Source organism: Heterocephalus glaber, unplaced genomic scaffold, assembly GCF_053883595.1.
Source record: "Heterocephalus glaber isolate CG9 unplaced genomic scaffold, H.glaber_assembly_v1.0 deba00001060, whole genome shotgun sequence".
In the NCBI taxonomy this organism is placed as follows: domain Eukaryota; kingdom Metazoa; phylum Chordata; class Mammalia; order Rodentia; family Bathyergidae; genus Heterocephalus; species Heterocephalus glaber.
Window position 1 is genome coordinate 1,822,501 of NW_028258185.1, and position 22,567 is coordinate 1,845,067.

General features: G+C 50.8%; 1 protein-coding gene across 3 annotated transcripts; it reads left to right on the forward strand.

Moving 5' to 3' along the window:
- Positions 1 to 13,281: 13,281 nt before the first annotated feature.
- On the forward strand, positions 13,282 to 20,627 carry Krt78 (keratin 78). 3 transcript variants are annotated; one of them, XM_004872700.3, is made up of 9 exons: positions 13,282 to 13,719; positions 14,120 to 14,334; positions 15,234 to 15,294; positions 15,729 to 15,824; positions 16,624 to 16,788; positions 17,146 to 17,271; positions 19,487 to 19,707; positions 20,047 to 20,081; positions 20,161 to 20,626. In XM_004872700.3, the coding sequence occupies exons 1-9, from the start codon at positions 13,354 to 13,356 to the stop codon at positions 20,430 to 20,432; spliced, it is 1,557 nt and encodes a 518-aa protein (XP_004872757.1). In that variant the 5' UTR covers positions 13,282 to 13,353; the 3' UTR covers positions 20,433 to 20,626. The 3 variants fall into 3 exon arrangements, with proteins under 3 accessions (XP_004872757.1, XP_087065867.1, XP_087065868.1); XM_087209742.1 differs by having other exon boundaries at positions 13,293 to 13,719; positions 20,354 to 20,590; XM_087209741.1 differs by lacking the exon at positions 17,146 to 17,271 and having other exon boundaries at positions 20,161 to 20,627.
- The last annotated feature ends 1,940 nt before the right edge of the window (positions 20,628 to 22,567 follow it).

The following is a 22,567-nucleotide window of genomic DNA, read 5'->3' on the forward strand; positions in this document are numbered from 1 at the left end:
ACAACTTCCAGGGAGAGTGGCCATGAAAGGAAGGGCCCTTATGACCTCCTGTGCCTGCCTCTGAGTGGCTCTTTCCCCCTGAGATTCCATGCCCCGCACCCCTCTTTCCTGACTTGGCCTCTAATGAGATGCGGAGTGGGGTGGGTGGGTGGGAACCTGCCTCCTGGGAGGGTGTGGTTGGGGGCCTGTGGTAGAGCTGTCTGCTGCCCGGCTAGGGCCTGCCTGGACTGGTGGCTGGTGCTCTCAGAGCCTGGAGAAGGGTAACACTTTCTGTCAGTGGCTGGGAGCTGCTCCAGGAACCCTCAGAGGTCCTGGGGAGAGCAGGGAGGAGCCAGTGGGCCAAGCAGGGAGCCAGCCAGCAGGCAGCATTCCACGGCAGGGGTGGGTGCAGGGTGAGGTGGCTGCTGCTGGGTTCCTTTCTGAGTTTCGATCCATGGAGTGGGTTTGAGGCTGGGTGAGGTGGAGCTAGTAGCTTTTCTTCAGAAAATCTGCAAGTTTTGCAAGAGAAAAAAATCCAGTCTGCTCCAGGGTCAGGGCACTATTCCTTCTGCTTGGGACACTGCTGTCTAAGATGAAGCCCCCACACCAAAATATGTGTGTCCAGGGCCGGGGATTTAGCTCAGTGGTTCCAATGCCTGTCTCGAAAGTGCAAGGTCCCGAGTTCAATCCCTGGTACCAAAAAACCCCCCAAAAAACAAAAACAAAAAACTAAAATATGTGTGCCCAGAGTGGGGGTGGAGAACATAGCCATTCACACACAGCCCTCAAACACTGTGCTCTTCCACATTCATAGCACAGAGCCCCGACTCACACTCCCATACCTGTATCCTCTCTCACACACTGAGACACACAAGTATCTATGATACTCATGAAAATTATGCATTCGCCTCCACTCTTTCACACACAACCACATTACATGCACACACAGCTGTGCATTCACAGTTTCTACACTTTTATTCCTATACACACACATCCTACATGATCACATGTGATCTCTTTGCATGTTCACACTCATGTTGTCATATTTGTCTATAAGCTCCCTAGAACACACCCTGGCATGTTCACACACATATCCCTATATGAGTTATCTGTCTGTGTCTGTCTCTTTCATATCTCGGGGTCAGCAGGGACAGGCAAGCCACATTTAGTGAGGCAGGTGGGTAATGGGGAGCTCAATGTCATACTAATGATAAAGCTAATAGTTAGTGGACACTCCCCGTGCTGAGCACTGCTCTGAGGGCTCTGCATGTCCCATCTTGTTTAATACATACAACTTTCCTATGAGATTGGAATTGTTATCCCCTCATTAAAGGCAAGAAAGGGCACAGAAAGGCCAAGTCACTTGCCTGGGGCCATATGGCTAGGCAGGAGTAGAGGCAGCACCTGAACCCTTGCCATCTTCTGCCCTTGATCCCTAACTCAAAGGACTTTGTCTCCTTCATTCTCAGTGTGTCTTTTTTTTTTTGGTACCGGCGATTGAACTCAGGACCTTGCACTTGAGAGGCAGGAGGTGGCACCACTGAGCTAAATCCCTGGTACTGTCAGTTTGTCTTTTTACTCTGCCCGGGGCACCTCTGGGGTCTGGGTCATTTTCCAGGGAGTCCATGCACTATGAAGTGCCCAGGCTGGCCCAGGGCCACCTAGGCCTTCTTGAAGTCCAGAAAAAGTTCTAGGAACCACTGGGGCTTTGAGGTCCTCTTGATTTGGGGGCCATTGGCCTTATCTCTACGGCACGCACCAAGGAGGTGGTGGTGGGGAAGGGACTTCCTGGGAGATGGTGAGCAGTCTCTGGTAAAGTGATGCTGCCCCACTGCCTTCCTCCCAGCTCCCAGGCCAGTCCTGGCTGCGAGAATGGCAGCCACCTGCAGGGGGAGTCGAGAGTGAGAGAACAGGCTCCTGTTCCTGCCTGGAAAGCTGGGAATGGGGCTGTGTTCTGGAAAGGCCTGGGAAGATGTGGAGGTCAGGAACAACTGCACTTTGCTGCCTGTGAGCCACTGGCTGGCTATCCTTGTGCTCCAGTGTGTTCACTGGAGGGGGGGGCGCTATTAGGTGGGGTTTCTAGAGCAAGGCTCACTCATGTCTTCTCTGGGAAACAAACCAGGCAGTGGACTTGGTGAAAATCCCCACAAACTTGTGTAAGGGAACACTCTGAGCCATTTGCAGTAATCTATGTGTGTATTTATGACACAAATGGGCAAAATGTATTTAAACACACAGGTGTAATATGGTCCCGTTTATAGGAAGACATATTGATAAAGATAAATGATGCTCACAGCAGAGTAACATGTAGTACTACACAGGCATATGAGTACACGTGTGTACACACACTCACACACACACACAGCATATGTAACCTGGACACACAGACTCCACAAAAGGGCATGGGTTTTATCTGTTTTGTTTACTGCTATATTCCCAGTACCTGGCACATAGGTGTATGATAAATATGTGTTGACTGAATAATGTTGAAAGGTACTTGTGTATAGAGTAGTCTGGAAGGTTATACACCAAAATGCTAATAGTGACCACTTCTAGGTGGTAGTGTTTTTGGCAGAGGTTTATTTTTTCTAATTTTATTGTCTGTTGTAAATTTTCTAGCAATGAGTTGGTAATATTTGTATAAAGAGAAGGAAGTGCCACAAGGCTTAGGACTTTTTCCCTTCCACATGTTCAGAACAAAGGCCCAGACTTTAAGAAGCTGGGCAGTGGGTGGGATTTGCTTATTCCAGCCCTTCTGGTACCCCAGCAACATCTTTCTGTCCTGCTCCCCGCTTTCCACCCATAGCTAGAGCTGGCTCAGCTCCCAGGGCTTTCATGCCATCTTTGCAGGCAAAGCCATTGAAACAATGGATTGGGCTGACTCAGGAGCTGGGAGAGGGCCCTTGGCAGCTTGGCACCCTCCCTGCTGCCAGGCCAGGCCAGGCCAGGCCAGCAAGCAGGTGCCTCTGAGGCCAAGAGGAACTGAGCTGATGTTGCAGCAGGAAGGATTAGGGTAGAGCAGGAGCTTCCTGACAGCACAGGAAGCTGTCACAGGTCATTGAGGTCGCAGAGCCAGCCTCTTGTCCTGGAGCAGCAGGTGCATCCTTTTGTTTCCTGGAGGAGGTTGCTGCCACATCTGGAGCACCCAGCAAGGTGCTTGGCACTGAAAGGCTCCCAGTCAGTGAGGATGGGTGGATGGTGGCTGATGAGCTTGCCTGAAACAGGGGGTGTTGAAATCCCCTTCTGATCCAGGCTGCCTATATTGCAGGACGAAAGGAGTGCTGGCTTATGAGTACAGTGATCCCATCCTTGCTGTGTAACCTTGGCAGGTCCCTTTTACTTTTCTGGGCTTCAGTTTCCTCCACAGTGAAAAAAGGGTGCTGGGCAAGAGTATCTCTTAGGCCTCACTGCTCTGTCGTTCCGCAGTTGGCAAGTGTTATACCCATGTGGGATGGGTTTGCTGTCAGGGTGCTCTCTAGTTGTGTGTTATTTTGTCTTTTGAACTAGAGTCTCCGTTCCCCAAAGGCAGTCACAGAGTCTGACCTGTTTCTGTGTCACCACAACACACACAGGGTTGGCCCACAATAACTTGCATTGTCTGCTGTCCCATAGCCCAGTGGGCCTTGCCTTCCCCGCACACATCCAGCTATGTCCTGACCTTGTCACTGTCGTGCCTTAGGAAGGAAGGCTACTTGGAGGAGGGAGCCAAGGCTGCCCTGTGGGGAGTGTGTGGGAGCACACATCAGTGATGTGGGTTTAGGGATTAGTTATTAGGGGAATTTCCTAACTTTCAGGATAGATTGGAGGCAATGCCTCAGGTCCCTTTCCAGCCTGCTTCTCAAGACTTCTCTCCCCTGGAAAAGCTCTCCAGTCTAAACCTCTGACTGCTCCCAAACCCAACATCTAATGCTGCTCCTGGTTCTGCTCTTATTTTCTTGGGTTTGTGTGTGGTCAGATGTGGGGATCACTACCTCTGTCAGAGCTTCCTAAACTTGTTCGGGCCAATGATCCCTAGGATTAAACTCATTTTATATCATAGTTCCATACACATTCACAACATCCCCGAAGTGTCACAGTGCCTCATGTGCTGGCTGAGGCTCACTAAAGGACTCTATAATCCATTAGTGGGCTGTAACTTGTACTTTTGAAAATATCATTCTTCTTTCAGACTGAAGCTCCTTGGGAACAGGGCAAGATTTTGCCCGAATCTCTTGCCCAGGGAAGGGCTCTCTGGCTGGGAGGGAGGCTGGTGCGAGTGTGAGGGGCAGGGAGCTGGTCCATGCAGCCCACATCCCGACTCCCCTTGCACAAAGCCCTAGGGTAGGAGTCTTGCTGTCCCTTCCTGGGGTGTGGGAATGCTGGGAACTTTCCCCTAGAAGCTGTCTTTCAGCCTGCAGGAGTTGGGAGGCTGTCCTTAGCAACGTGCCTCATAATATTTGCCAAATCGGGAGCCGTTGCTAGGATCAGGGCACCCAACTGGCTGGACCTGATTGGTCAGAGTGGGAGTGGCTGTGTGTGGAGCTCAGCACAGGCAAGTCTGGGCTCTGTGCTCAAGTTTTCTGGTCTGAACACCTCCCTCTTCCCCTCTCAAGGGCCCCTGAGCTCTGTCCAGGAATGTCCCAGTCTGGGACGAGAAGGCCTCCACCTTCCTCACCCTGAGCCCATGGTGTGCTGGAGCTGGCTGGTTCAACTTTGGAGAGCTAGAGTGATGTCTCTTCCCAAGTCTGTGCTTGGTGACATTACTGTGGTAGCTAGAAATCAGCCACGGTAGGAGCATTGACATCATGGGAAACGGCACGTGCTACAGAACAGACCTATCTCCACGTCCACAGAAGGCCAGCTGTGTGACAGCCTCACACACTACCCCAGCCTGGCACCCAGGCGCTGTGTTTTGGCAGCCTGGCTTTGCCAGGAAAAGGAGCAGGTGTCTTCTCTGTCCCCAGCCTGGAGCCTGAGGGAAGCTTCTGTCTGTCATTGTTGAATAAGGAATCGTGTACACACCCATAAGGCACCAAGGCATTTTAGAGGCTGCAGTGGTTTTCCTGAGAAGACAGCCTGGGTGCTGTGAATTTAGAGGATCTGAGTTCTCTTGTCTTGATCTCTTTGTATCTTCGAGATCTTCGTCAGCTGCTTTTGTTTCTGTGTCTCTAGAGTGAATCAAAATAATACTACCTCCTAAATTGTGATGAGGCAAGGAGGGAAGGCCCTGCAAAGGCCCTGCACAGTGATCGGCACCCTGAGGGTCCTTCTAGAGGGTCCCTGGAAGAACTGTTAAATGTGCCTTCTAAAACATGGCCATGTTGTGCATGTAGGTGGGTTATTCCGCAGTTCAGTGTTGTCTCTCCTCCCACCCTCCACCTGGAACTTGGAGACTATGCTTAAATCCCGGACTCTTGGGCAAAGTCCTGCAGATCCCTTCTCTGGGAGGCTTTTGTTTTGGTACCACCCTCCTTTGGGCTTGGGGATCTCCTTCCCTGGGCAGGGAGGGGCTTCCTAGGCAGCACCCTGGCTCACCTGTGGGTTACCCATGCCTGCTGCGATGAGCCCATGTCCCCATTGACTGCCACCTGCCTTCTGGAGCAGTTCAACAAGGAGAAAAGGGGCCAGCTGTCCCCAGCCCAGCAGGCAGAAGGGGACCAAGGGCAGAGAATGGGAGGCAGAGTGTGGGGCCGAGTCTTCAATTTGCTCCCTCATCTCTTTCCTGGCCAACAGGCCAAGAGAGGTGTAATTAGGGGCCTATTAGAAATGGGGAAATGGCTTTGGGGAAACTGGGGCCTTCCAGCTTCAGGACAGCAAGCTGCATCAGCACTGGCCTATACTGCCTAGAGGGGGCTGTGTAGGCCCCGCAACACAGGTGGGCCCAGATGGTACCAGACTTGCATTTTACATGTTCATACTTACACTTTGTTTGAATATGAAGTAGAAATTGTAATTAGCATATAAAACCACTTCCCAGGATGTGATTACTCAGGGTCAGGTCAAGAAAAAAGTGAACTCATTTACATTGTATGTAAGGAAAAATCTTAAGTGACTTTGACGTGAGGGCATAGGTTAGGCGCGAATGATGATGTTTGGGATAGTCAGAATATTTTGGGTTAGAATTTGGCATAAATTTTTTCAGCTACAAAGGCCAAAGTCTGGGGTGAAGTCCCAAGGTTCCTGGATTTGGGGAAGTCACAGAGCTACCCATGTGTGTGGGGGTGACTGGCTGAAGACAGGGATAGGGAATAGGAGCTTTTTCTGTCCAGTCCTCCTCAAACAACATGGCAGTAGCAACCCCTTTGCTGGCCTGGGAAAGCCAGGGAATGCATAAGCATGGTGGTGCATCCTTCTTGCCACTCCAGAGGACCCCATTCCTACTTTCCAGTCTTTGCCCAGCTCCCTTGGGCCTGGGGAGATGCTAGAAATCCAGGAGAGGACTTCCATTTTTTCTGAACATGTTGAGAATAAGAATACTGGCTGCTGCTCCTTCGGGAAGAACCCCCAGGCTCCCAGATGTCTTTTCCATACAGCCACAGTGGCTTCTCCAGCACTTCATTGCATTTACTCATTTTCATGTAGTGCCTTCCCCTCCCCCATCTCTGCAAGTTTCTCTAAGGCTGAGCCTTTTTTTTCGTATTAATTAATTATTTTTTTTTGTACCAGGGGTTGAACTCAGGACCTTGTGCTTGGGAGGAAGGTGGTGACACCATTGAGCTAAATCCCCGGCCCTTCATTCATTAATTTTATTGGTACATTTTAGGTTTATAATATGCTAACATTCATTATTGGGAACTTGTACCTTTACATTATGGATCTTTTTTTTTGTTGATACCGGGGATCAAACTCAGGACCTTGTGTTTTTGAGGCAGGCAGTGGAACCACTGAGCTAAATCTTTGGGCCTACATGATCTATTTTGGTTCTTATTTTTCCCCCCTTCCCCTGCCCTCCCTTCAACACCTCCACCCCTCCCTATTTACAAAGATTTTGTTTCCATTTTTTCCTTTCTTATATTTATTCCTTTCCCCTCCCCCACCCCCTTCCCCTTTGGACCTTTTCTTCCTATTTCACATTATCTATTATACATTTTGATCCCTATTTACACTTTCAGTTCTCACACCAGGGAAACTGTTTGGTATTTACACATGTGTGTCCTATTTATTTCACGTAAGAGTATAGGCTGAGTCTTTTTTGACCTTTATTTAACCTGGGCTAGCATGGTGCCTGGCACCTCGCAAATGCTTCCTCAGTACTGGGTGAATGGATGAATATGGAGGAATGAGTTTCTGTTTTGGACTGCTTGTATGAGCTTGGGTAAGTTCTTCCACCTCTCTGGGCTTCAGTTGGCTAAGCCACCTCTTTCAACACTGACATTCCCGGGCCTCTGAGAGTGGTGGTTGAGGGTGAAGACTCTGAAGCCCAACTACATGTGCCCATATTCTGCCTCTGCCACCTACTAGCTGTGTGACTTTGGGCAAATTATTTGTTCTGTCTGTATGGCCTTTCTGGAGGATTCTCCCTTCTGTGAGATGGTGACAGTAATAGTATCTGCTTCATAGGTTGTTAGAATTGAATGCTTAATATATGTAAAATTGGGCTGGGATTTAGCTCAGTGGTTCTGCTGCTTGCCTCTCAATCACAAGGTCCCGAGTTTGATCCTCAGTACCAAAAAAAAAAAAAATATATATATATATATGTAAAATTGACATGTAAACTTAAACATGAATGGTTACTATAAGTAAAGTACTTAGAATGAGGCCTGTTACATAGGCCCCGTTGATTGTCTTACTGTTGGATAAAATAGCTTACTGATAATGTTACTTTGATATTTACTGTAGATCAGACAAAGGCTCTCTGGGCTGCAGTGAGACATTGATGTATTTCCTATGTCCTTGAAGGCAAGATGGGAAAATAGAGTTTGAATAAATATACTAAAAGTGTAAGCCAGGTGATTCTCAAACAGGGGGAAGGCTTCTATTTATGGTGTCACTTTCCTTTCTTTCAAACTCTAGATCAAAGAGAAAAGAGGAAACCTCACCATCACACCCAAATGCCAACTTAACAACCAAGAGAGCTCCTTTCAGGTTCTCCCTACTCTTTGTGTGTGTGTGTATGTGTGTGTGTGTGTGTGTGTATGTGTGTGTAGCAGTTCTGGAATTGAATCCAGGGGGCTACATCCTCAGCCCTCTGTATTTTATTTTGAGATAGAGTCTTGCTAAGTTGAGCAGGCTGGCCTTGAACTTTGTTTTTTTTTCTTTTTGTACTGGGGATCAAACTCTGGACTTTGCACTTGGGAGGCAGGCGCAGCACCACTGAGGTAAATCCCAGGCCCAGGCCTTGAACTTTTGAGAGCTTGTTTGGAGGGTCTAGCAGGGGAGTGAAACTACTTATATACCCTTGACAGAGGAAACTGTCCTCCTCTATTGGGTATGGTCCTTCTCTGACTGAGCTCACAGCTTCACTAGTGATGCACATGGAGCGGTGAGGGAGGAAGGGGGACACCCACCTAGGCATCCAGATCAGCCAGATCAACCCTGGTGATCAATGGGGTGACAGGTGTCGCAGCCAGATCCCCTTCTCCTTGAGCTTTTGACTCTCCTGCCTTAGCCTCCTGAGTAGCTAGGACCGCATGCATGTGCTATCCAGCTTCCTCCCCATTCCTGGTGTTCTGTGTTTATGTGTGTACCTTCCACGGGACTGGGTATTTAGTTTGAGTGAGGAGGGGGCCTCACCCATCTTGAGTCTCCTGTATCACTTAGCTCTGTGTTCAGCCAATAGTGATGCGCCCACACATACCTGCACACGCATGTGAGCTCACACCCAGAATCTTGTTTCTCAAATGTGTGACTGTTTCATGGATGAGGTTGCCAGGTGGGGTCTGGGGAGGGATGACTAGTGCTTCAGGGAAGATGGCTGAAACTTACAAAGCACTCCAGAGGTTGAAAGAGGTCGGAAATCAACAAAACGAAACCGAGTGGTGATTCACTCATTCAACAAATATTTACTGAGCACCAACCGGATGCCAGGCGCTTAGAGGATACAGAAGTGAGCCCAAGAGACAAAATTCCTGCTCTCCTGGAACTCACAGTCCAGTGCAGAGAGACTGACAAACAAGAGTGAGTAAGATAGAGGGCATGCTAGGAAGGGATGGGTGTTGAGTATGAGCTATGATCAAAATAGAGGGTGAATGTTTAAATTAAAACATTTTATTATAGTAGAAGACACGATGCTATTAGTCCCCCTCAAAATAGTCCCTCTCAAAATAGTCCCTCTTGCTTTGAACACACTTATCCCACTGTTCTTGCCACTTTCTCATGCAGTTCTGGAAGTCCTCTTTCAAGAGTGTTTTTAGGGACTGTGATACAAAACACAGTGAATGTTACTGCAGAGCGCTATCCAACTGGAAGGCAGGCTCCTAAAAACATTATGGTGTGTCCTCTTCCACCTTATTCACAGGATCTGGCACCAAGTGACTTTTTATTCCTCTTCAAAGTCGAAATGATCACGAAAGGTAAATGTTTTGAATTGATTTGGGACATTTTGAGGTAGTCACAACATCATGACTAAACAGGTGCATGAAGGAGAGCTTCCAAAACTGCTTCAGAAAGTGGCAAGAGATTCAGGGAGGGCTAGGGGAGAGAAGGGAAGGGAGCAGCAGAAGAATTAAGATGTGTTATGTGCGTGTATCAACTCTCTATGAAGAATGTAGTTGCAAACATGTACTAATAAAAATAAAAATTTAAAAAAGGTAGGAAGAACAATGGGATAAATACATTTGAAGCGAGGGGGAGTATTTTGAGGGGAATTAACTGTCTCTTTTATAGTAATAAATTAAAAAATTTAAAACAATGGGCTCAGGATTTAGCTCAGTGGCGCTGCCTGCCTCACAAGTGCAAGGTCCTGAGTTCAATCCCCGGTACTGCAAAAAAAAAAAAAAAAAAAAAAAGATTAAAACATTCACCTCATGTTTTGATCACACCTCTTGGAAAGAAATAAAGTAGAGGAGGGCATAAGAATTGGGGTGGGGGAATGGCCTCTGTGCTGCAGTTTTGGTTTAGGGCAGCCAGGAAAGGTGGTTTCTCTTTTTTTGGTACCGGGGATCGAACTCAGGACATTGCACTTATGAGGCAGGCGAGGTGCCACAGAGTTAAATCCCCAGCCCATGTGGCTCCTTTCTAAAAAATTAGTGCATATTAGTTACCTAAAATAGTGGGTGTCATTTGGTATATTCATATATGCATATAATATACTTTGATAATTTCCCCTTCCATTATCCTCTTTGGTCTTCTCTCCCTCCTCCCCTTGATCCCCTTCATCTTCTGGACTGATCCTGAGAAGGTGACTCTTGAATGAAGGCCTGAAGAAGGTGAGGGAGCAGCTTGTTTGAGAATCTGGAGAGGAGCAGTCTGGGAAGAGGAAACAGCAAGTGCAAAGGTCCTGTGGCAGTATCCTGTCATGTTTGAGAATAAATTAGAGAATAAACTAGGTTGGGTCTTTTTCAGGCTCTGTATTTTTTTCTCCTTACCATACTTAAAATTAAAGATTTGTCTGTCTAATTAATTCTTTAAAGTCTATTTTTCCACCAGACTCTTAACAGCTTCTGGGCCATAGTAGGTACTCAACCACATTTTGTTGAGTAAACTAATGACATGACGTTTGGGGAAAATCAGCTGCACAAATGAGAACACACTTGAGAGCAGTTAGATAGAGGCTGGGGAGTCTTAGCTGTGGCCAACGTTGAACTTAGGGTGCAAGAGGGGCTGTTAGTTGGAGGCTACCTGAAGCCATGCTGCCAGGGCCTCTTCTGGAGGTGAGGCTGGGCCAAGCAGGGGCTGCAGAGTTGAGGCATGTTTGAGGGTGGTTAACTGGAGCAGGGGAGAGAAGGAAAGACAGAGCCCACTAGGACCTCTACATGGCTGGGTTTAATGACAAATCCGCAGTGTGAGCCCTTTGTAGTTTTGCTGCTGCAGGACTGAAGTCTCACTGGGCACGTCTGTGTGCAGATACCAGTCACTCAGTGGGTGGGGGCCTGATTCCAGTCCAAACAGTTGTTCACTGCATGATCCTTTAGAGGATTTTCCCACAGAGGAAGCATCTGGTATAGCAGCATTTACAAAGCTGGGAACTGCAGAAGGTCCCTGGGAGTGACTGTCATGGGTCCAAATCTACCTCTTCAGGGCTGGGGCTGTAGCTCAGTGGTAGAGTGCTTGTCTAGTGGGGTTCAATCCCTAGCATAGGGAAATGAAAACCAAAACCCTCATCTCGTCAAATAAATACTGATGCCTAGTGGATGTCAGCCCCTGAGCTAGGCGGAGTGGTGAACCAGATGACACTGTGAGGTTATGATCAAGTGCCCAGTGGTATTTCCTAAGGAAGTTTGAGGGGCAGGTGGGAAGAAGAGGAAAAAGGCTCACTTAGAGCTGTTCTTAGTCATGGTCTGAGCTGGGTGGGGGTGGTGGCTCCATCCCGAGTAGCTGTGTGGGTGGCCTTGGGCAAATCCCTCTGATCCCACAGTGAGGGCCAAAGCAGACTTGGAGGTCACCTGGTGCAACCCTGTAGGTTACGCAAGGTGTGGAGTCTACACCCCGCCCCACACCCTGCATGGCCTTCGTCCTCCAGGGTAAAACCAAGGTATTGGGACAGATGATCTTGGCGCTCCTTCCTGGCTCTCATATTTTGTAACATTATAAATATGGGGAAGTTGTGCATTGGCAGATTTGCTCCAAGCCAATGGAGGCCTCTGGTCTTAACACGGAGAGGGAGGGATAGTAGCATTTAGTCCCCACAGTCCTTTCTCATGTGCACATTTGGGGCTCAGCACTAAGGCCCAGACCTTGCCTCCGCAAAGTGGTCCGGGGGGAGGGTGCAGGGCGGTGTCCCTGTGGGACCCAAGCTGTTTCCCAGCTCTTCATTCTCCACACTGCCTCCCCTCTCCTTGGGATTCCCAATGCTCTCCTGAATCTTTTGTCTCCTCTTCTCTTCCTCACCTGGTCCCCCACAGTCGAATTTCTTTGCTCCCTCCACGGAAGGCCCTGTCTATTCCTGCCCTTTAGTGTCGCTTGGGGCTGCTGATGGGTGGGCTGGGGGAAGGAGGAAGGGATTTAGAGTCCTTTGGTGGGAGGGGACATCTGCTCATGGCTGTCTGGTCTGGGGTCCTAATTGCTGAGCCCGGCTTCCTCACAGCACAGCCACTTGAGTGTAGTGTGCCGAGTCTCTGGCTGTCCTGGCTTTGAGTTGCACTGGCAATGACCCCAGTCTCCTACCTTCCAAAAGCACCAAGTTCTAGAAAAGGGGAGGGGGACAGGGAGAAATAGCTTTCCTGCCATGTAAAGAAGTTGCAGACATTCCTAAAAACCAGAGTCGTCCAACTCTGCTGGCCAGCAGGGAGGAGTCTACATGGAGGCTGCTGGACCCCCTCCCATTGGGGATCTTCCAGGGTGGGAGGTGGTGCTAAAATACGAGTGCTCCTCCTCTGGCTAACAGTTGCACTCCAAGACGGAATCCATCCTGTGGGGAACCTCAAACTCTGTGTTTCTCTCCCAGGGCCTGAGAGTTGTTTTCTAAATGTGCATTTATTTTGGAGCCTGGGTACTTCTGATTTGTACCCTGGATGTGCACGGCTGAGGCCCCAGCAGACGGGCCTGGTGCTGTGTGGGAGAAGCAGGGACACAGGCAGGCTCAGGAGTGCTGCTTCCCTTGGTCCCCGATGGAGACGCCTGCCTCAAGCGGGCGGGGCCTCCTGGGTGACTGCTGGGTTGGGCGAGAAGAGGGACTCAGCACCCTGCTTTTCTGTGTCATTCCCAAATCCTGGAGTACCTCTTAGCCTATGATGGTAACAGCACCTCTGCGGTCCTCCTAGTCCAAGGTGCTGCACTGAGCCTTCCTCCTCCACCTCTTAGAGGGAGAACTTCCCTTTTGAGGCTTCATTTTTCCCTGCCTGGCATCTCTGATGCCTCATTGGAGCCCCACCCCCTTTTCCTCTGCTCCGAGCAAACCTCCCCTCCTTCTCCACCTCCTTTTCCAGGAAACCTTCCCTGAAAGGTCCTCAATATCCTGGCTCAGGGCTGTGGCTCCCCACTGCCCATTGCTGTGGTCCAGGGCTCCAGCTGCTTCCTCGCCTTTGGGGCAGGCAGACTCATCTCTCCTACCAGCTGGGGGCTCCCTGCGCTGGGCCTGGGTCTCCTCCTCTGGCCTCTACACATGCCAGGCATCTATTCCCCAGGTGTGTCAGAATAGGTCAGCCGTACACAGTCAGGCCAAGAGCATCCTGCTCTCCAAGGCCCAGCCCAGGTCTGGGAGGGGATAAAAGTCTCGTGCAAGGGCCCCAGGGCAGGAACACATACACCTTGTCCATCCGTCCATCTGTCTGCTGCTGTGTACCTGCTGTGCCTGCCATGTCTCTGTCCCCGTGCCAACCCCAGAGGGGCTTCAGCACTCGTTCAGCCTGTTCTGCTCTCTCAAGGGGCTGTGGCAGGGGCAGCTTCAGCAGTAGGAGCCTCGTTTCCTTTGAGAGGTGCCGAGGAGGCTCTCGAGGAAGGGCTTGGGGGTCTCGGGGAAGGCTAGAGATGCGGTCTGGGCAAGGGAGTGGTGGGCCTGGGCTTGCCTTGTGCCCTACAGGGGGTATCCAAGAAGTAACCATCAACCAGAGTCTGCTGACTCCCCTGAAGATTGAGATCGACCCCCAGTTCCAAGTGGTGAAGACACGGGAGACCCAAGAGATCCGAAATCTCAATAACCAGTTTGCTTCCTTCATTGACAAGGTGAGGGTCCACTCAGCTTAGCCCCTCTCTCTGTGCCTCCGTCTGAGGAGCTGCTCTTAATGGACTGGGAATGGGAAGGTCTGACCTCTTTCTACTACCCTCCCGATCACTTCTGCAACATGGAAGTCTTCCTGAGACCTAAATGGAGTCTCTGGTTATGCTGATCCTATTGTTCCATGACTGAGGCTCAGGATTAGAGAACCTCTGGCCAGCAGTGGGAAGACCCTCCTGTCAGGGTGGCTGTCATTTGGATGTGCTCAGGTTCTCATGGAAGGGCAAAAGATGCCCTTCCAGGCAGGGTGGGAAGGCAGGGACAGTGGTGCTGACAGGAGTGTCCCCAAAGCTTGACTTAATGGAGGCCATGTCTGGGAGTCCTTCAGGGATGCTTGCTTGGCTGCAGGTTCGGTTCCTAGAGCAGCAGAACAAAATCCTAGAGACCAAGTGGCACCTGCTGCAGCAGCTGGAGGTGAGTGACGGTCCCCAGAGCCTGGAGTCTGTCTTCGAGGCCCACCTGGCCCAGCTCAGGAAGCAGTTGGAGCAGCTGCAGAGAGAACGAGGGACTCTGGATGCCGAGCTGACAACTTTCCAGAAACAGGAGGAGGAGTATAAGGCCAAGTAGGAAACCAAAGTTCTCCCGGGGGGCCAGGAGGGCTCAGAAAGGTCTGAGGCTTCCCACATGCCAGTGCCTGGAAACATGTGATTGCCTCCACTCCCTGCTCTGGGTCCCCTTCCCCAACTCAGAGTCCCACTTGCTGCAGGCCGAAGAGACCACAGCCCCCTGCCTGCCTCAGAGGAAGGGCAGAGTGACCTCTCTCCAATGGGCTGAGGTCCATTCCTACAGGCCACAGTCATAAGGGCCATGTTTCTGGTCAGGCCTGGGAAGGGCTTATTCAAACAAGGCCACAGTGGGGTTTTCTTGAGAAGTTCCTGTTTAGCAGGCTTTGGACTAATGTGACTCAATGTTCTCTGGTCTCAGGGTTGGAAAGAAATCAATTTAGTGAGAACGTCCCTGGGCCCATGGTATGATTCACAGCTGGGCTGTGGTTAGGGTTAGGGTTAGGGCTCCTTACCTAGGTCACCTGGTGGTGACAGAGGCTTGTGTGAGAGAGACTGTGAGCACAGGTGGCCATGTGGCCTTTGGCAAGTCATTTTTCCCTCTTCCAGCTTCAGTTTCCAAAACTGTACACTGGGAAAAATGTCCCTCTTCCTTGATAAAACCCAAGCTGCCTAGCACAGATAGTGGCTATGAGTAGCAATGAGAACCAGCATTTGAATGTGTCCTAGAAACTGCGAATGTGACGTAGTGTCATAGGGGACACTGGTGGAAAGAGTGGCCCAGGGACATAGCTAGGATGTGACAAAACCTCTGGGTCAGGAAAGGAGAGAAGGACGTGGTCACGGGTCCTGCTTTGGGTCACGTAAATTTGAGGAAGCTCCTCTCAGGGAGGGAAGTGGGGGCCGGGCCTGGGGCTCTGTCCCGCACCTGACTGCATCCTTTGCGACTCTCTTGGCAGGGGTGAGCTGGAGGCCCACAGGCATGCCACAGTGGAGAATGAGTTTGGTGTCCTCAAGAAGGTGTGTGTGGGGGTTCACGTGCTCCACGCGGATCCCGAGCCCTCGCCATGCCCGAGCCTGGTCATAGGCTGGGAAAGGGTGGAAACTCTTCCTGATGGAAGATATGCCATCACTTTGCCTTTCCACCCATCCCAGGGGGAAAGGGGACAGCTACTTAGGCACAGGGACCACAAGACAAGACCCAGCTAGGAACTGCCTGAGGAGCTCCAGGGGTCATGGCAGGAGGGGGTGGAGTGGGGTGGTGAGACCGACTTGGCTGGGCTTCACCAAGGAGGGCGGGGTGGGCCGGTGTAATGCAGGCTGGGCTGGAGCAGGGAGAGGGCCTTCTGGAGATGTGATGGGTGGGAGTTGAGCAGTGGGTACCCAGAACTCCGGAGCTGGCTTAGGACTCTCGGAGAGCAAGTGGTGAATACCTGGCTTCTTTCTGTTCCCAGAAGGCAGATGGGACTTTCCTGAGCAAGATGGAGTTGGAAGGCAAACTGGAGGCTCTGAAAGAATTCTTCTGCTTCTTGACTCAACTGTATGAAGAAGTGAGGATCTGCCAAGGGCAAGCAGGAGCGGTGAAGGGGACAGGGTGGACAAAGGACTCTCTGTGGCTATGGGGGAGACTGACCGGGCCTCTTAGGTGGCCTAGATTCGTGGTCCTTCAGGCCTTTGACAATCACTAAAACTTTACTGGGGATGCATCAATGAATAATCAGGCAAAAATCAGACAAAAATAATCAGACAAAAATCACAAAGTTTGCTTTCTACTGGGAGATGGACATATGCACTAGATTTAGCAAATAAATTATACAGTGTGTCAGAAGGTGATAAATGCCCTGGAGAACAGGGGAAGGAGAATGGGAAATGAAGGGCAGATGGCAGTTCCAAATAGGTCTTACTCAGAAGGTAGAATTAGAGTGAAGACTTGAGGGAGGTGAGGAAAATCAACATATGGGTGGGTTTCTCTGATTGCTGGCAGAGACTGCAGCCTGCAGCTGGGAGCACTGGTATGGTTGAGGCAGTGCAAGGAGGCCATCGGGCTGGAGCAGTAGGAGCAATGAGAGAGGAGTAGGACTGGGGTCAGGGGAGTGGCGAGGGCAGGTGATTTAGAGCCCTGCAGGCTATTTTTGATTTAATGTCCAAGTGACAAGAGTCACTAGAGACTATCTCTCTGATCTTTATTTTTAAACAAGGATGCTGAGCCCAGCAAGGCAGCTATATCCAGTGTGAATGAGGTGGGCAGCTGGTGGAGTGTGAACAAAAATTCAAGCACCCGTTTCCCTCACTGAGGGCCTCAGGGAGAGGGAGAGGGGGTGGTAGGCACTGAGGCAGTCTTCCCTGCAGGAACGGAATCAGCTGCAGACACAGGGGAGCGACAGATCTGTGGTGCTGTCCATGGACAACAGCCGCTGCCTGGACTTCAGTGACATCATCGCTGAGGTCCGTGCCCGGTATGAGGAGATTGCTTGGACCAGCAAAGCCGAGGCTGAGGCCCTGTTCCAGAACAAGGTACTGGGGCTGGGGCGGGGGCTTGATGCCGGAAACTTCTGGGTCTTCATGGCCACAGCCTCGGGTGCTGACCCACCTTGGTTCCATTGGGGGAGCTCTGAGAACCTCTCCAAAGGTCCAGGCCTGGCTGGCTGGGAGCGTAGCCCCTCTCCAGGAGGGAGGCTATGCAGGCGAGCCACGGGAGGCTAGCTTGGACTTCAGCAGGCACATTCTCTGTGTCCTGGTCCCAAGCAGTTAACTCACACTGGGAAAAGAGGGTGTGAGGAGGCCTCTCCAAAGGGGCTTGGCACTTCCCATGGTGTTGGGGTCAGAGGTGGCGGTCTTCTCAACCAGTGTTGTTCCCTGTGTTCCTCTCAGTACAAGGAGCTTCAGTCATCAGCTCAACTTCATGGGCATAGCATGAAGGAAACCAAGATCCAGATCTCCCAGCTGCAGCATGTGATCCAGGAGCTTCAGAGTCAGATTTCCAGCCTCAAGGGCCAGGTCAGGTTGCCAAGGCCCTTCCAAGGCCTCTGCTCCCTGCCTTGTGCTTCTGCTGTCCCCAGCTCAGTGGCCTTCTCTTCCTAGCCAGGCTTGCTAGCGACTCTGTGCACAAGGTCTCTATAGCTGGCTGGGGCTCTGGGTCATTTGGGGTGAGGAGAACCTCAAGCTCCCTCTAGCATGAATTCTGGCTTCCTCCTGTGGATTTTAGCCTTCACTTTGGCTTTTCTGGGAGAGCCTTACTACAAATTCCAGCCAAGAGGAACTGTCATATTTGTTACCATGTAGTCCACGTCCAGGTGAATATCTTGCTTTCAACTTCCTGGGGAGAAGGTTAATTTATCTCTTTTCTCTTCTTTTGATGCTTATTCTTCAAACAACTGGAAATATAAAGCCAAATACGAATTTCTGGGTCCCCTGATGGGGAAGAGGGGTGCTTAGAGAGCAGAACGGGGTAGAGGCTGAACTTTCTTAGGTAGATATCTCACAAGGGGTGAGCAGGAGGCGATCCTCTGCTCCTCTGGGAGAGCTCATTCCCAATTGGGAAGGACATGACTTACTACTTGATAAGTATCTGTGCACTCTTATTCCCTGAACCCAAAGGATTGACTTTGAGATCCATGGAGGGTGGCAAGCAGAGACAGAGTTAGGTGAATCCCCCAGCACTGCAGCTGGATTCCCAAGTCACATGTGGTCCACCTACGTACAAATAGGGCCCTCCAGGAAGTTTCTTGGAGCATGAATAGGCCGTTCACCTCATTTTAAACCTTTCATTGCTTGCCATGGGAATGAGGTGCAGGATCTGAGATGAATGAGACCTGGGCCTAGCACTCAGTTTGCTTCCTCATTGTTTTCTCAGTGGAAACCTTGGTCTGGAATCCTCTAGGTGTCATTATGATGCAGATTCCTGGACTTTATGCCAGGCCTGGGGAACCAGAATCTCCAAGCCTGGGTCCCCAAAACCTGTTGCTTCTGAAGCATGTGGTCTTCAGAGCCCAGAGCCACCCTGATGAGGGTCTACTGGGTTCCCAGGCTTGGGATCACAGCTACGAACCCGGAGCCATGATCCTTTCCTGTGAGAGTCCCTCTTCGGGGTCAAGTGCCCCCTTCCTTTTACACAAACCTGGCAGACTGAGGTCCCCTGTGCCAGGCCCTGGTGCGCTGGATACCAGCTGTGTGGGTCCCTGCTCTGCTGCCTGTCACCTTTCTGAGTCTCAGCTTGTTCAGGTATAGAATGGAGATGATGTTCCCTTGGATGGAGTGCTGGTGTAGGGATGGAGTTTATGGGGCCTTTGAGGAATTGCTTCTCTTCTGAATCTGATGTGAAGGTGAATCAGCTGTGAGGCAGACAGGCAGGGGCCCTGTTTTTCCTCTAATTTCTTCGTGGACAGGAGAGTAAGTACAGGGATTATATTTTTCAAACTGAAATTTGAAGCAGATATGCTCTGACCATGGGACAAAACATTTGAAAGAGGACCATGAGGGCCTTCAAAATGAGACTTGAGGGTAAGAACCCATGCAGGACAGGAAGTTCTTTAGGTGTCTTTGGAGTTGGGGAGCAGGAAGAAATAGGAGAGGTGCCAAGAAAGGGGTGCTAGTTTCCTAGGCTGTTGCACAAATTACTGTCAACTTGGTGACTTAAAACAACAGAAATTTATTCTTTCACAGTTCTGGGGCCTGCGAGTCTGAGCTCAAGGTTTTGGCACAGTTATATTTTGTCTGGAGGTGCTTGGGGAATCCTGCCTTGCCTCCTCCTAGCTTCTGGTGGTGCCAGGACTTCTTTGTTTGAGTGCTGAATTACCAATCTCTGCTTATATCTTCACACAGTGTCTTCTCTCTGTCATCTCTGTGGCTTCATCTCTTCTAATAAGAATACCAGTCATTGGATTTAGGTCTTAGCATACAAGCAGTATGGTATCATCATGAGATCCTTAACTAATTATATAGTGAAATTTCTACTTCCAAATAAGGTCACATTCTGAGGTTCTGGGTGGGCATAAAACTTTGTAGGACCACATTCAATTCTCTACAGCAAGGCAAGGAAACAGCCGAGGGTCCTTTAGAATGAATGTGAGGAGCTGGGGTGGGGCGGCCATGATAATTTTGAGCTCTTGAGTTTAGGGTCCACCCCAGCTCTCTAGGTATGTCCACAGTGGGTGCTTTGGGAGGCTGTGCTGGGATTACACCCACCCTCTTCCTAATTTCTACCCACTTCCAGAATGCCAACCTGCAGTCTGCCATCAGTGATGCTGAGCAGCGTGGGGAGCTGACCCTCAAGGATGCCAAGAGCAAGCTAGATGAGGTTGAGGATGCTCTGAGAACAGCCAAGCAGGATATGGCCAGGCTGCTTCGAGACTACCAGGAGCTCATGAGCACCAAGCTGTCCCTGGACGTGGAGATCGCCATGTACCGAAGGCTGCTGGAGGGCGAGGAGTGCAGGTGGGGCAGCTTGGATGGACCTGGGGATATGGGTGTGTGTGGGCGTGCGCGATATGGTATCAAGGAATGGCAAGACAGAGAGTGCTCCCCTTGCTAATTCGGACTGTGAGAGATTTCCTGTGGGTCCCTAAGGGCATCCAACTCTGCTGTGTGGGAATTTAGCTGAGAAGGTAGCTGAGCTGCTCCTAGAGAAGGGAGGCTGAAGCAGGAGAATGGCAAGTTTGAGCCCAGCCTGTACAAGTTACCAACTTAGATCCTGTCTAAAAAACAAATTTTTTAGACACCTGGGGATGCATTCTTTGCAGCCTTTCTCACTTCTTCTTGTCCTTTCTCCCTCAGGATATCTGGGGAGTGCACCAGCCAGGTCACTATCTGTGAGTATCAGGGGACTTTTAGAGTGGGAACCCCATGGGTGCTGAGGACACTTCCGAGACTCTGGTGCATTTTTTGCAGCCACAATGGGAGGCAGTACCATTGTGCCTGGAGGAGCTGGTGGCAACCAAGGGGGCACTTGTGAATTCAGAGGTGGGAAAGGCAGCTTTGGATCCAGCTGCTCCAGTGTCGTGACTGGAGGCTTTGGCAACACCCTGGGCTCTGGTCAAGGCCCTACTTTGGGCTCTTGCTCTGTGTCTGGCTCTGGCTTCAGCTCTGGCTCCAGCTCCAGCCACCATACCATCCTGAAGGAGACAGTGGAGTCAAGTCTGAAGACATCCATCAAATACTGAGTGACCTGGTGACCACCTCCTTCCTGGACCCATCAGCTCTGCTCCTACCCTGTCCTCTGGCTCTGCATAGCCAGCCCTGAATCACTGCCCACCTCCCAAGCCAGCCCAAGGGGATCCTGAGAAAGTCAATAAAGTCCCACCCACCTGCTGTCCTGAGCACCTGGGCCTGTTGGTCTTGCTCTGTCTGGGGATTTGCATCTCATTCATGTGCTACCCCCCACCTCCTGTCATGCTGCATGATGCCCCATCCTCCAGCCAGCCAACCACATTCTCTCCCCTCTGCATCGCCTTTAGGCTGAGCTAGAAAACCTGCTGGCTGACTTGGACAGACTGCACCTCACCCCAGAGATTGTCCTTTAGGGGGAGGGGAGAAGTCCAAGACTCACTGACCAAGGGCTGAGGGTTGGAGCCAAGGGATGCCCCCTCCTGCCCTCTTTCCCCTCTCTGGGGCTCTGCTTCTCTAGCTCTCCATGAGGTGACACAGCACTCATTCTCCCTGTGTAGGTATTTCTTTGTCTCTGTCCCTCTTCCCCTCTCCCACAACTATTCAGGGAGAACCATACTGAGGCTCTGTGCTAGGACTGGGGCTACTCAGGCAAGGGTCGTGTGATGTCTCACCCACCCTGCCAACTTCTGGTGTCTCCAGCACCATCTATCCCACCTATGGGAGCCAGAGCTCCTTTCTCAGAGTTCTCAGCAGCTGGGCCAGAGGCTAGCCTCCTGGGAGTAATTCAGATCCTCTGTGCTGGGAAATGGGGATTTGTGGAAGGTCCTTTTGTGTCCTGTCTCTTCTTCTAGTCCTATTACTGTGACACCCTGTGCCAGCTCTATCCAGGCCAGCAATCCTGGTATTATTATCTCTATCATTTTTCATTTATAAAGCTTAACCTGGCCCTTACAGTCCAGGATAGAAATGCCTCAGCAGGTGAACAGTTTAGCACAGATGCTAAGCAATAGCCTTTGAATATGGGTCCTTTACAGGAGAGGCCACAGACCAGAGACAAAGGTTCCCTATGGCAATTTGCAGTGTTTCTTCTCCTTTTTCCAGAAGTTCAGCTTGCATACCTTGCATACCTCACTCAGTAAAACAAAAGCTGTGCACCTCCTCAACCTGCTCTCCTGAGAAGGCAGTTTGTGGAATATCTATGGTGCCCAAGTGTGTCCCATGGCATCTCACTGAGATCCCAGTAAGATTGTCAAAGGAGTTCTTCCAGCGTGCTCCTTGAATGCTCCCCATCTCCGTCTCTCCTGATGTTTCAGTGGCTCTTGTGACTTGTTCACTTGTCAACTGGCTGCTATGACAGGTTCTAGTCCTGACCTGGGGCAGACAGTAGCCTTCATCTCTTCTCCCTCCTCCTCCTCCTCCTTCTGTCTGCACTAAATTTTTCTCTTCCTGGAAATCTTTCCTGATTCTCCATATCTGCTGGACACTGCCCATCCCCAGGGCAATTGGGCTGCATCTGTTGCCATCCTGGGCTCTGTCAAATTCTGGCTGGAGTAACAGCTCCTGTGTTAGCCTGGGACCTTTGGGGAGGTACTTCTGTGTACAGGAAGGGTATCTCAGCCCGGCTGGTGCCTTGAAGCTGAAACTGTCCTCCTACCCCATTCTCCTTTGGCTTCCATCCCATTCCCAGGCCTGTCTGAACAACAGGTTGGAAATGTCCCCTCCTTTTCTCTCTTATCAGGAAGCACTGCAGGAAGCCAGGAGCATGGGAGTCAGGGTCGGGGTTGGGAGGGGCTGGGAGAAAAGCCTTCTCCACCCTCCCAGACTGCAGCGTGGGCTTCTGCCTTTTCTTCTTTCCTCCCGCCTTTCCACCCCTGGGTGGGGACCTGGCATAACCCTAGCTCTGCAGCCTGGGCTGTGGGTTGTCATACCATTCCTCTCCTGCTTTAGCGGGGAGGCAGCCCTTTTCTCAGATCCACAGGTCTCTCCATCAGTGATCCAAGAAGAAGGGTTTCAGCCTTGTGCAAAGGAGACGTGAGTGGCTGAGAATGGGAACCTCCAGCTGGAACCCTTGGGCTTGAATCCCAGCCCTGCCATTTCCCAGTGGTATGTCTTTGATCAAGTGACTTAACCTCCCCACTCTTAGGGCCTTCTCTACAGTAGAGATTTATAACAATATCTGCCTCACAGG